This window comes from Chelonoidis abingdonii, chromosome 1 (assembly GCF_003597395.2).
Source record: "Chelonoidis abingdonii isolate Lonesome George chromosome 1, CheloAbing_2.0, whole genome shotgun sequence".
Classification (NCBI taxonomy): Eukaryota; Metazoa; Chordata; order Testudines; family Testudinidae; genus Chelonoidis; species Chelonoidis abingdonii.
In genome coordinates, this window is record NC_133769.1 from 71,520,887 (window position 1) to 71,535,691 (window position 14,805).

The window sequence follows — 14,805 nt, forward strand, 5'->3', positions numbered from 1 at the left end:
ATGTGTACACAAACTGAGGAATCACATCCCTAGTTTGTAACGTAGACATAGCCTGTGAAACCTAATAACAAGGTGAGGTTGTAGGTACTGTAAAGCTCTATGGGAGGATACTCTTTGCCTTCAGTTAACCTGAAAAGTCTTGTTAATCTTTGTTTTCAATTATTGCTTTAAGACGTGTCTACTTACTGTGGCATTGTTTCATCTCTAGAGCTAGAATCTTACTTTCTTTGATTCTTATATATTTCATATACATTTTTCCTTAGGGACTCTGCCATGCTTTGAGAAAAGAAGTATGGAAATTCCTTTTGGGTTATTTTCCTTGGCACAGTACTAGAGAGGAAAGAACTAATTTGCAAAAAAGAAAAACGTGAGTAGACATACTTTTATAGTACAAAGTAGGTTTAAATAGTTTCAGAATTTTTTCAAGCATATGCTTATTGTAGTGATGTGGCAGTCTTCTTAAGTCTGCAGAAAGCTAACTGTTTAATGTTATTGAATGTAGTTATCCACGGCTTACTCCTGTATGCGACATTTTTTTATTTTTTGAGAGATAGTGACGTTCAAATAATGAAAAGTGAAATGACTTAGCAAATTGCATTTAGTTTAAAAATGACGTTTCTTTTTCTTTAGAGATGAATATTTCAGGATGAAACTTCAGTGGAAATCAGTCAGCGATGAGCAAGAAAAACGAAATTCAAGATTAAGAGACTATAAGAGTCTTATAGGTAATTTTTCCTTTTACAGATTTAGCATGTAACGTATGGATTAGATTAATGGCAAGATTTTAAAAAAAGAGAAGTGAAGCTCTTGAGATTTAGAATACTAGAGCCATTGCTCAGTGTATTTTGTGGCCAGAGAATTTGCTGCATAATCAGGCCCCAAAATCTCAGCTTTCATTTAACTTTCTTAAAAAGCTTCTTGGAGTGCATGGACATGTCTACAATTAATTAGAGACATCCCCAGTGAAGAACGGCACTGCCTTGCTCCAAAGGAGTACCATCTGGTCTTCAGTGACTCTGAAATTATAAAAGCAATATTGAGTACAGTTTGTCATTATTATCTCATTTTAAGATAAAAACAAGATCCAACATAATCCAGAAACTAGCAGGTACGATGTGGTGCGCATCAGTGTTGTGAACATCTGCAGTAGCACTTGTATATTCAGTAATTGACTATTTTGCTCCAATATGGAGCAGATGGAGCCACACATGAATTGTGGATACCTAGCTAAATACAGTGATGCAGTGCATCATGGGAACCCTTAGGTCAACTCCAACACCATGGCTACCTGTCCTGTCTAACATTGCTCCCCTGCCAATACACTGAACTGCTGCAACATACTGTGAAGCTCAACGCTTGTGAAAACAGATGTCTTCCTGTTCACCAAGACCTTGACAAGGCTCCCCCTGCAACATCTTAAGTCTCGCAAGCCTTTCTTGGAACATTCGTTTAGCCTCATGCAATTAGGCAATGATCAGAAGGAGGCTTGGAAAGAAGATTGGGCTAAACAAGACTTAAAAAATAAGCACCTTGTGCCAGATCCCACGCAGAAGGCTTCTGAGATGACCTTCCATGGTCATCTTGGTCATCTCTGAACCAAATTAGAACCAACCATGCTAGATGCGGACATCGAATGCACAAATGGAAAATCAAGGACTCCCTGGTGTGAGTGTGGTTTCCCGTGACAGACCATCGAACGTATCACTACCTAGCGCCCAATTTATAAATATGAAGGAGGCATTACTACAATAAATTCTGCTGCTCCTGATGTAGCTATTTGGCTCAGTCAACTTCAGGCGAAATTGTAGTTGCTGCTCTACACCAGCCATACGAAAGAAGCAGTTTGTCATCAAATTCAGACAGTGTGAACTATGGTAATTGAAACAACACATAAAATGTACAGTCTATATCTAGAAACAAGCAGGCCGTTTCAGCTCAGTAATGCTTACAGAAACAAGACAAACTAAAATTTCATAATACTTGCTATAATGAACCAACCAATTACAGGTGTAACAATCGCTTTAAGCTTGTTTGCATATTAACTTTCCCATGATAGTTTTCAAATTATGCTGCATATCATATGCATTCGAGTGGTATTTTACAGTTAACTCATCTAAAGTAGTCTTCATTGTTTCTTTGAATTCAGTAAAAATGTTTTATATTTAATCATGAGGTTTCTGTAGAAAGTGTGTAACAATTAAAACAAAAAAATGCGGATCTGCTTGTAAGTAAATCATCTTATTCCAGACAGGAAGAATTTTCTTTTAAGTACTCTTAAAAGCTCCTTTAAAGCATTTTATAATGATATTCAGTGAATATAGTTGGTTATTAAACACTTCAAAGCTCTGCAATAATGTTTTGAGAAATCAATAACTTAAAGAGCATTGTGCATTTGTTAGATATAGGCTTAGTAAAAAATGTTTTGAAAATGTTTTATATCTGTGGGTTATTTCTCAGAAAAAGATGTAAACAGAACAGACAGAACAAACAAGTTCTATGAAGGCCAAGATAATCCAGGATTGATCTTGCTTCATGACATTTTGATGACCTATTGTATGTATGACTTTGATTTAGGTAAGTGGGACGTGTCTGAATATTTTTTATGAAAAGTGAATGGTTAGTGAGCAAGGATCACTTTTCAGAGTATTATTGCATTTCAAAAATCTTTTAGTGTATAATTATATACTTTATGAAGGTTAATAAAATTAAATTAAATAGAAATATGGGTGTACATTTTCTAAAGATTTGGTAAATCCAGGGTATACATGTTTACAGTTTTTGTCCGTGTTTGCAGAATGTAAACTTTTAATGATCAAATGCAGGTATTTTTTTAAAGTCATACAGAGGAAATGGAATTTTCAAACTATTTGGTTATGCTGATTTGGAATGTATCTACACAATCTGCTGTACCACTGAACAATTGTACAAACAATTGGTGTTCAGTAACAAGTTTGAAGCTTGCATCTTGGATGAAAAGAAGAAAAATCATTTAATTTAGAGTTCATAATTGTGTAAATAACAAGTTAACAGTCTAAGATTAAGTTTCATTATTTCTTTTTTTTTAAGGGTATGTTCAGGGAATGAGTGACTTGCTTTCTCCTGTCTTGTATGTCATGGAAAATGAAGTGGATGCCTTTTGGTGCTTTGTATCATACATGGATCAAATGGTAAAAACAAGATCGTTTATTTCATAGTGTTCATGCAGTTTTCATTATCTGAATTTAGATGTAAACTTTTGTCATTTTATCTTGTCTTCATGACTAGACTGGAAAGTTTTGCACTATTTCCTTTGTTGTCTTTAGTGAAAAGAAGTGTTTAATATTTGCAAAGCAGAAAGAAACAGTTTAATATTGGTGTATGTATGACTGCAGAATAGCTCAGAGGCACATATGTCCAATAAATGGACTATGCCCATGTGAAGTAGGTGGCACTTGTTTATCTTCTCTTTTTAAAGATAGGAGGGTCAAATGCCCATCATTGCCAGTCAGCCACTAGAGGTTTACAACATCTGTGGACTGATAGAAGTACACCACGACTATAACCCTTCAGCTTTCAAGTCCTGTTACAATATGGCCAGCTTCTAACTGGTGGTGTGTTACCCAAAAGTGCTCTATATATTTATCAATGTGTATATATACTTTAGCAATAGACAAAAATTGGGAAGTCTTCTGTTTTCTCCCTTATGTTTCTTCTATTTGTTTATTTGTATAATAAACATGTTTGGTCTTTGACACAGCCTCTGATAGCTTTTGATGTTCTGGGAACACAAAGCTTCCAGAAAGTTTACCAGCTATGGGGAAATTCTCCTAATGTAAGAGGAGGTCTCGGGTGACAGAGCCAGCATAGCTTTCTCTAAGGACCCCTGTTTCCTCTCTGAGTGCAGCTGTGATCTCTGTACACAAGAACATAGCCCTTTTGGGAGGGCTTGCAGCCCTGAAGGTATTCTGAGTTGTGCTGGTGGCCAAAATAGCCCCTGGTTGGCACCAGGATAAAGCTACCATTCTTCTTTGAACAGTGTCCCAATGGGTGCTCCACTGTAGGTGTGTTTGTGTTCCCCGAGATGGGGTATGCCTAGTTCAGTCTACTTTAAGAAGTGTCTCAGCTGCAAAGACTCCATCCTGATGAGGGATTGACATTCCTACTGTGTCCATTGCCTTGGGGAAAATCACATTGCCCAGAAGTGTGGATTATGCCAGCAGTTGAAACTGTGGTCCTGAAAAGATAGAGAACTGAGACTTAAACTTCTTCTAATGGAAGCAGCTCTCCAACTGCCTTCAGACCCATGTCAAGACTCAGGATGGTGGGAATCCTCACCACAGCCCTCTACATCCAAGGAAAGTGAGCCTAAGATGACGCCTATGAGCCACTCACACGAGGGTTTTAAAAAGAGAGCCGTAAGTCCCCATATTGAGCCCTGAACCAGCCGAAAACCACCAGTTCATTCGGTATCATTGGTACTGACTGTACCGAAGCCATCCAAATGCGGAACGCAGAGCTCACGTGGTACCATCCCAGAAGAACACGTTAGGCTACCTACGGACACTTTAGCAACAATTATTTCAGTGTTGGGACAGGGAGACTGGTACTCGGCTTCTACCTCCAGGATGCTTATTTCCATATTTCAGTCATACCATCTCACAGATGATATCTTAACTTCACAATAGGGCAGGACCACTACCAGTACAGAGCACTCCCCTTTTGGCCTCTTGTTGGCTCCCACAGTATTCTCCAAGGTCCTCTCTACTGGCAACCCATCCATGTTTCCAGGGGATCAAAATCTACCCTTCCCTGGACAATTGTCTCCTCAGGGCACACTCCTTTGACAAAGCTCAGCAGGTTACCCATACGACTTTGGATTTATTCAGAAAACTAGGCCTACAAATCAACGTACAAAAATAGACATTAACCCCAGTATAGAGTTTAGAATTCATAGGAGCCGATCTCGACTCTGTCCAAGTGAGAGCACTCCTTCTATAACACAGATTGCTCAGTTTCAACACGCTTATAGAGACAGTGCAAACCAGCCCTCAGATATTGGCCAAACATTGCCTTCAGCTTCTGGGACACATGGCCATGGACACGTTTTGTGATAGCTCATGCCAGACTTCTTACGAAATGCCTCCAGTCATGGTTCAGCTTGGTTTACAGACTGAACAAAGACAGCCTAAACAAACCACTATCTCTACCCACCAAGATAAAACAATCTTTGAATTGGTAGAAAAACCCAGCAAATGTCTGCATGGTGATGCCATTTGTGCAGCCTCCTCCTCCTCCATTTCTCACCATCAGTGCATCCCTCATAAGGTGGGACGCACATCTCAAAAACCTCACAGTACAGGACAAATGGTCGCTCTCTGAAATGTGTCTTCACGTCTATCTCCTCGCGCTCAGAGCAGTCAGGAAAGCACGTGTTTCCTCCCACTGATCAGAGGCATGCACACACAGGTCACAATGGACAACATAGCTTGCATGTACTACATGGATCATCAAGGGACCGCCAGATCGCCCTCCTTTTTTACGGAAGCACTAAAGCTGTGGAACTGGTGCATTTCCCACACTGTTACCATATCAGCAGCCTACGTGCCGGGAGTGCACAACACAACAGCAGCAGTCTTGGCTGCAAGGTCCCACACAACCTTAAATGGGAGATAGACTTGGTGATACTCTCAGGGCGCCGGCCCAGGGCAACATACTGAAGGGGGCGCAGTTTGATAACCCCTTCTCTCCCCATGACCTGCACTGTCGACCAAGAGCCAGCTGGGCTGAGGGAGGCAGGCAGGCAGCCAACTAGAGGAGAGAAATGCAGCACTGCAGAGGGCAGGTCCAAGCTGCAACTTGACTGAGCACTCTGCCAGCTAACTCTGCGGGTGAGAGCAGGGATGGGTGTCTAGGGCTTCCCACTGTCCTGGGACAGAGGGCCCCCTTAGGAGCAATGCCTGGAGTGGGGCTGGGCTGGAAGAGGCTCCCAATCTGATCTCTGGGATGAGTGGTGGAAGTTGGGGGAGAGAAGGAGGCGTGTGTGCTCCAGCAGCTTGCGTTTGTGTCCAGGCTGGAGGGTTGGAGCAGCCTCCCTGCTATATAGGTTGTGGTGGGGGTAGACATGCACTATCGTTCTCTAAGAGCCCCACACTTGTCCAAGAATGGGCTTTTTCCCCCAGCACTTCCCGCAGATAGGAGAGTGCATACTTATGCTGCAGAGCACCACGCTAACCAGGACGCTGCAACCTGCGCCCATCCCTTCTCTGCAGAGAGGTGATGCATGCGAGGGGGCATGCAGGGTCACATTCCCCTCCCCCCAGTTTTCTACCGGGGTTTGCCTGCCAAGCCCCCCAGTCCTGCCTACTTTCTGGAGCCTGAGACCAGGAGGCAAACAAACAGCAGTTGCACCAAATAGCTGGGAGCTGTAGGGAAGGGCTGCTGCAGCAGCTCCCCAGGGAGAGGTAGGGGAGGAACAGTTGCTTTCTCACCGGGGAAATGAGGGAGAGGGTGGGGGGGTAGGGATCATCTCTGCTCCCCTGGCTCAGAAGCTTCACTCGCTTGGTCCCAGGAGTGGGCTGCCTCCCCTAAGTCAGTCAGGCAGGTGCACAGGAGATAAATGGGTCTGAGATCAGCTCCCCCATGTGCCTCTCCCCCCTCCATCTGAACAGGAGTGGGAATGAGCATCACAGTGGATAGAAGAGCAGTATGCTGGCTCACTGCACTGTGCCTTATCCCAGGGAGGTTCCCAACACAGTGGTTCTGTAGTTTGGTTTTAATGGCAGATCAGCAATTAAGTAGGTGGTGCCTTCTGCTGTGACCTCTTTGAAACCCATCTCCCTTTCTTTCAATCCTGATTGTCTATCCCCACCCTCAGGTTCTCTTATTTTAACTTTTTTCACTAGTTGTACTTGTCACTATACTGGAATTCCTTAGAGCAGGACCTTGTCAAAGCTGTTGGGGAAAGTGCTTTGCACATTTCCTTACCACATCAAGAATAAAGAAACTCCTTTCTTTATTCCCATCTCTGACTTAATCCCATATCCTGCAAGCCTCCTTCATCCTCTGGAAGTTGCTGGGTTCCTGCTGTTAGTGTGAGGACAATGTGTGATTGTGATTTAAAGTTTCAGGCCTTTAAACTGGGAGATAACTCTAGTGGGGATAGGCTCTTCCCCTCCATGTCTCCCTCCCGCCGTGGTTCTCAACCCTGCTGCTCTGGTGACTTATATATAGGCTTGATAGAATGCAATTTTTATTTTATTACTTTACGTGATATCTGTTTACTTTTAAGCGTTTTTGTGTGTTAATTTTTAATTTTCCACAGTTGTGGAAAATTATGGGGGAAGGTCAGATAATTTTTTAATGTCAGCAGAAGTTGAGATTCGAAGAGTTAAAACAGAGAGAGACAAGGTGGGTGAGATAATATCTTTGTTTGGGCCAACTCTGGTTGGTAAAAGACAAGTTTTTGAGCTCCACAGACCTGGAGAAGAGCTCTGTGGGGTTTGAAAGCTTGACTCTTTCACCAACCAAAGTTGGGCCAATTAAATATATTATCTCACTGGCCTTGTGGCTCTCAAATCCTGATGCCAACATGACTACAACAATACTGTACAAACCACTAAGTGTCAATATCACATGTCAGTATATGCAAAATAAATATCCTAAAACCAGAAATAATTTGTTGATTTAACTATTCATTCAATAGTACATTAGTAATGATCCTTCAGAAGTTTATATTACTGAATTTTGACTCTAACAAGTTCTCAAGCAGCATTTTTCTTGCTTTCCCTATCTGTAAATGTCAGTTGTTACTAATGGAAATATTCTTATGGGTTTCTCTGTGTATGGGGAAATCAACAGCTAACTTCTAAATTATCTGCAAAAAACCCTAGAGTTTTCAGGTGCCTAAGTATCCCCTGGAATCACAGTTAAAGTTATCTCCCCTTCTCCCCCCAATCTGAAATGGGGCCCTGGTGAGCCAGGAGTGGCAAGAGGGCTGCAGGACTGCCATCGGCTCTGGCAGGATGCAGCCCTCCATGTGACAGCACGAAGCCTGCCTTGAGCCATATGCTGAGCACCAGGCACCAACAGCCACAGCATCACCGCAGACGTAAGGGTGGCATTACATCATATACCATGCCACCCTTACGTCTGCGCTGCTGCTGGCGGTGGCATTGCCTTCAGAGCTGGGCCCCTGGTCAGCACCCGCTGGTATCAGGCTGCCCTGCCAGTGCTTAATTTGTGCCAGGACTGAGCTCTGGCATCTCTTTCAACACAAATTCAACACTGAGGGGAGGCAGCGAAGCCCAGAGGTGGTTGCGGGTGGAGGAAGCCCAGTAAGCCCATGGGGCAGGAGTAATAGGGGATGCCAAAATACAAGTTCGCCCAGGGTGCCATTTCCCCTAAGGCCAGCCCTGGATACTCTACAACATGCTCCAATAATGGGGTCACACCAATAGACTTGTTCACCACTTACCAGAACAAGAAACGCTCGCAATACTGCTCCAGATCAGGCCTCGGACAGCACTCTTTGGGGGATGCTTTCTTCCTCTCATGGGACAAAGGCCTTCTTTACACCTTCCCCTGTTTCCTCTCTTGTTGAAAGTCCTGTTGAAAAATAGAGAAAAAGAGCAAATGTCATAGTGATTACTCCTACCTACCCAAGAGCGATGTGGTACCCTTAACAGTCACAACTGGCACTGTGTCCACTGATCACTCTTCAACCCATGCCTTACCTTCTCTCGCAGAACAAAGGATGCAGTCCCCATCGCAGCCTATGGATACTACAGCTCAAAGCCTGGCTTCTTCATGGTTCCAGCATATAGCGATATCCTGCTCTGAGGAGTTACAGGAAGTGTTATTACACAGCAGAAAAATGACTACTTGTCATACCTATCTACAAAAGTGGGCCAGATTTCAGATGTGGTGCCATTCTAGAGGAATTACCCAACATCGACTACTCTGCCACTAGTCTTAGACTATTTACTGACTCTTAAGAAATCAGAAATCTCTATTAGCTCACTAAAGGTACACTTGGCGGCAGTAGCAACTTTTCAATGGGTCTTGAACTGCATCAAACTCACCGTTATCAGGCTCACAATTTAGTACCTCCATCTACAATCCATACATACTCTACAAGATCAGTTTCCTCTTCAGTCACCTTCTTCAACCATGTCCCTATCCTGGAAATCTACAGAGCAGCTACATGAGCATCTGCACACACCTTTGCAAAACATTATGCCCTCATGAGGGACTCTGATGTCAATGCTAGATTCAGCCCTGTAGTATTATCATTTATAGCAAACTCAACTCTGAAGTCCCAGCTTCCCATTTAGGATACTGGCTGGGAATCACTTACAGTGGGGCACCGCTAGGAACAATACTTGAAGAAAAGGAAGTTACTCACCTTGTGCTGTAACAATGATTCTTAGAGACGTGTGTCCCTATGGGTGCTCCATGACGCACTCTCCTCCCCTCTACTTTGGAGTTCTCATTATTGACTCTGTGGTAGAAAAGAAACTGAGGAAGGTTCGCTTGCGCAATGCTGCTTAGCCTCATGGCAGAGCACAAGGAGGGGCGCAGCCCATGTGTGGGCTGAACAGATGCTGCTACCAAAGTTCAATGATCAGCAGTGCAGGGATGCAAACCACCTAGTGTGAAACACCTATCTCGAAGAACCATCATTACTGCACAAGGTGAGTAAATTCCTCTTCTGTCCTGCTGGACTGGGCACAACAGTGATGGAGTTGAGGGTCTGGTCCATAAAGAATGACTGTTATTACATATGTGATATACTGCAAAAATGAATTTTGTACATGCCTGAGCTCTTGTAGGGTAATAAAATTTTTATTAATTTAAACAAGTGCTCATTTCCAAGAACAACTTTGTATATGGGATGTTGTGAAACACAAATACAATAGTTTAGAATAAAATACCCTCAATTGTCCTCCAATAACATTTTAATAATTTTCTCTACTCTGTCTATTCCTGCCTACAACTCTTTAGCTCCAATTTGGAGGCAGATGAGTTTATTCACACCAAATCTTGTATCCAAGATAGCTCAGTGGTTTGAGCATTGGCCTGCTAAACCCAGGGTTGTGAGTTCAATCCTTGAGGGGGCCACTTAGGGATAGGGTCTGGGGATTGAGGGGTGGATTAGATGACTTCTTGAGGTCCCTTCCAACCCTGATATTCTATGATTCTAAGTTGCAGTGTAAGTATGACTGTGGAAGATTAAGTACAAATATCCCTGAGCCAGAGAGACACAGTTCACTGTTTGTTGCTTTAAGCTTCCCAGTTGAAGGCAAAAATTTACCAGACCTTGGCTCCGTCCTTTTAAACGCTTAATATGTGAAACAGTTAAAGGGTTAGACCTTCTGTTACCAGGACAATGAATTTAACTTGCATGTAAACTAATCATAGTTTTGTGGTTTATAACAGTATTTGACCTAGTGAACTATTTACCAGTATCAATACCTGACAGAGTGCTAAATTATTTCCCATCAAGCACGAGAACTTTGAGGAACAAATGCAGGGTATGAAGACACAGCTAATTCAACTGAGTACTTTGCTTCGCTTGCTAGACAGTGGATTTTGCAGTTACTTAGGTATGTGTAATAACTCAAACAGCTTCTTACTTTTAGAGAGTGATGTGCATAGACATTCTAAAGGGCCCTTAAACACTTTTCCAACATGAATCTGTTACATTATTAATGCAGGACTGCCACATTCTAATAATTTGGCTTTAGTACAATGCCTTTGAAAGAAAAGAAACTTACTGTTTTATTTCTCTGAGTCCTAGAGTGCAGAGTCCTTAATGTATCACTAGGGATGCTGTTGTCCTAAAGGAACAATAAATATTCGCATTAAAAACATTTAATGGGTTTTTTAATTGGTTTTCATGGATAGCAAAATATAACAGAGCTACATCGTTGATATTTAAGCAGAACTTCCCATTAACTTTATTGGAGACTTAGTTTTACAAATTGATGGCAGGATAACAGCCTTATAAGATGCATATTTTCTTTGTTTCATGTTCTAAGAAATGTGACATTCTTTTTCTAGAATCTCAAGACTCGGGATACCTTTATTTTTGCTTCCGATGGCTTCTGATCCGATTTAAAAGAGAATTTAGCTTTCAAGATATTCTTCGATTATGGGAGGTAAGAACATAGTTAGATATTTATGGAAGATGATTCAAAGCAAAATCAAAGGCAGAGTAGCGAAACAGTGGGATAAATCTGACATGATGGGGACAAACAAGCGTACAGATTTTGTAGATAAATTATGCCTCTCTGACCTATAAGAAGACTGTTAAAGTTACACTGTAATATTGGAGTGATATGATTAATATAATTTACTTGGCTTTTCAAGACGTGTTTGACAAACTCCATCAGAAAAGACTCTTAAGGAAAATAACCACAGATGCTCTGGTAATGCTCAGGTCAGGGTTGAAAACTGGTTAGGTTATAGGAAACAGCCAAAATAAATGGCTGCTTTTCAGAAGGGTGAAAAGTCTATTGGGGCATTCCCAGGATTGGTACTGGGCTTAAATGTGTTCCATATTTTTATAAATGACATATCTGATGAAGTGAATAGTGAGACAAGGAAACTTGCTTTCAACACAAAGCTAACTAAGTTAATCCAAGTGGAGTGGGGTTTAAAATACTGTTGGGGGATCTAATCAGTCTGGGTAATTGGGCTGCACAATGCTAGAAATATGTAGATTAATATAAGACAATGCTTACTGGAAAAATGGAAATACTGATGGACTCTGAGCTAGTAGGATACTATTGTGGGCTGTGGTGGTCTAGGAATGATCCTGATGATGCCAATTAAACAAATTAAAATCTTGATTATAATTTTTAAAACTGAGAAATACAAAATAAAATACAGTACCACATTAAATGTTAGCATGATCTTAGCCCAAATATATAATCAACTTACTTCAAAAAGGGTATAGTAGATAATAGAAAAGGTTCAGACAGTATAAATAAAATGGCTCAATTAATGGCACAAAGCAGAAGTGTGGGCAGTAGAAAGATATTACATAAAACTGAATAATTGGCCTGGAACAGAAAACAAATGGGGACAGCCGGATTGAGGTATATACAGTTATTATTACAATGAAAACTGATTTGACACTTTTTATTCAGTTTATCCCACAAATGAAAAAGGAGTCATTCAAAGAAATGGAAGGGCAGTAAATTTAAAACTGCAAAGCAGAAATCATTTTTATCCAATGTAAAGTCAGCCTATGGAGTTTTCTGCCTTAAGAGGTTATTGCTCCAAATAGTTCATCAGAATTTCAAACAACTTTATAAATGACATTTACTAATGAACCACAATTCACAAATACAAAATAATTTAGCCTGTTATTCCATGGCATAAGATGATCACAAAAGAGGAGTTTGGAAGTCGCTTTTTCCAACCTCTTTCCTTTTCCCTTCCCAATGTTGTAACACTGTACGCTGGCTATTTTGTTTTTTTTTTTGAGGTTCCTCACCCCACCGTTTTTGAAGCATTGGCTGAGGCAGGCTACCAGATAGTGGCCCAACAGGCTGATCTGATGCAGCAGTTTTACACTTGTCTCATATTTCATGGCTTTTTAATATATCCTCAATAACATCTTCATTAAATTTTGTGCTATGAGCACAGTACACCGCTGCTATCGTTTTCTTCAATGTGTTGTACCGTGCACAAAGAGGTTGTAAGATCAGACTCTCAAAATTTAATCGGGAGAAATCTAGTTCAGGATAATACCATTTTGAGCACTGTTGATTCCAAATGAACTATATAAATGTGCAGATATTTCTAAAAAGTCTATAGAGGAATATGAAACTTGGTATTACTAATTATTGGTTTGACATTTTGTCAGTTTTATATAACATCTCTATATCATATCTAAATATATATATACACATGCACGCACACTTTAACTTTCTGTCGTGATTGTTTTTTGCTATTCTAAACCCTTTCAACTAATGAATAAAGACATCTAAGATATTGGTGGAATCCTACTAAAATAATGTGTTAGATCCCTCCAGTGCATCTTAAAAAATGTGGTACAAACATTATTTTTCAGTTTCATTACCAGGAAAAGCGGAGTTAAAAATCACATGCTTAGTTTGCTTTTTAAAATGTTCACAAATCCATTTAACATCTAATCAAGTTGTGACATTTATGCCAACATTTCCTCCATCTGAAGATTAATGGCTTTCTTTTAGAAAGTTAGAGCCTGATTCACCACTACATCACTCCAGTGTTATATCCAGGCCATTCTACTGATACAAAAATAGAGTGCTGTCAAATGTACAATGTAAACAGGAAAAATACTCCATTTCTTAAGTCAGACTTCTTTCAGATACAGTAAAAGTAGGGATTACTTGTCTACAGTAAATGCAATATTTTCAGACAGAAGTGTGATTTAGCAGCGTTGGACCATTCCGCTGTTACGTCACGGGTATTTGCAATATGAACTGAACATATGTAAGGGCTTTTATTCACCACTGTGTATAAACCCATTTTATGCTGGTGCAACTCAAATGACATAAGACTTGAATGACAGTGGTGAACTGTGACTTTTGTGTTAGTACTTATTACAAATATTCATACCTAGTGAGGTAGCAGTGGACTTAAGTAATCCCTAAGACGACTGTATCTGAAAAATCAGAAGGTGGGGGGAAGCCTTGTTCTCAATTTTTTTGAGATTGTTCATTTTGATAGCACTTGTATATGCTCAGTTTAATTTTTGTTAGTTGGTTTCACTTCCTTTCACATCCGCTAGTATGTAATTTTACTGTTATGCACTCCCTTGGAGGAACTCATGTGTACAGCCTTCTCCATGCTTTGTGAAAGACTTGTAATCAGAAACAACAACAGGAAGTCTGGAACGGAGGCAGCAGCTAGCAGCTGTGTACATAGATAGGATAGGGATAAGCCCCAGCACATTCATTTGCTCTCTTAGCTTTATTCTATTCCCAATAAAATTTCTGGATGTAACAATACTTCCATGGTAGTTGGATCAGGCCTTATAAGATTTCAACATGGAGCAGAAAAACTGTTATAAAAACTTCTTTAAAATATATTTTTAAAATTCAATATATCTGGTTTAAAGAGGTTTCTATTAGAAAAATCACATTTTTAAAAGAAATGGAAACTTACAAAAACTATTCAAGTTGACAGTAGATCTTTAACCAAAGCTGTATTTTGATAGACACCAGCCTACAGTAAAGACAATGGAATCCTATCGTTTGTGTTTGGTGTACAATTTTAAATTTCTGGAGGTGACATTTTCTGCTCTCTATTCCTTTTAACATGCTGCTAGATCTCTGTTAATAGTAATTATACCTGTTATATTAGTGATTAATTATATATAATGATTAAGACCCTACCTGAATCATAGGATGATCTTCAATTAATTGTGGCTGAATTGCGGACAAGACATGAAAAATCATGGCAAAATAATAATGGATCTTTATTAATAGCAGTAATTTGGAAAAGCCACAGTAGATGTATTTGTTTAAGAAAAATTTGCTGGAACGATATAAACACTCAACTATTATGTTCTTCGAGTGCTTGCTCATATCCATTCCAGTTAGGGGTGTGTGCGTGCCACGTGCATGTTTGTTGGAAGATTTTTACCCTAGCAACACTCGGTGGGTCAGCAGGGCGCCCCCTGGAGGGCGCCGCTATGGTGCCGGATATATACCCCTGCCGACCCAGCCGCCCTTCAGTTCCTTCTTACCCCCCGTGTCGGTCGTTGGAACAGTGGAGCGCAGCTTAGCTGACCTCCGCTTCCCTAGCTACTCGTAGTTCTTGTGTATATAG

At 40.7% G+C, this 14,805-nt stretch overlaps 1 protein-coding gene across 7 annotated transcripts in view; it reads left to right on the forward strand.

Moving 5' to 3' along the window:
* TBC1D15 (TBC1 domain family member 15) overlaps window positions 1-14,805 on the forward strand; it is a 100,295-nt gene that overhangs the window by 59,735 nt on the left and 25,755 nt on the right. For all 7 annotated transcript variants that reach the window (XM_032792601.2, XM_075066517.1, XM_075066512.1 and 4 more), the window contains 6 exons: window positions 264-367; window positions 631-725; window positions 2,458-2,574; window positions 3,067-3,167; window positions 10,484-10,583; window positions 11,041-11,138. In XM_032792601.2, the coding sequence (XP_032648492.1) occupies window positions 264-367; window positions 631-725; window positions 2,458-2,574; window positions 3,067-3,167; window positions 10,484-10,583; window positions 11,041-11,138 (615 nt within the window). The remainder of the gene's footprint in view (window positions 1-263; window positions 368-630; window positions 726-2,457; window positions 2,575-3,066; window positions 3,168-10,483; window positions 10,584-11,040; window positions 11,139-14,805) is intronic.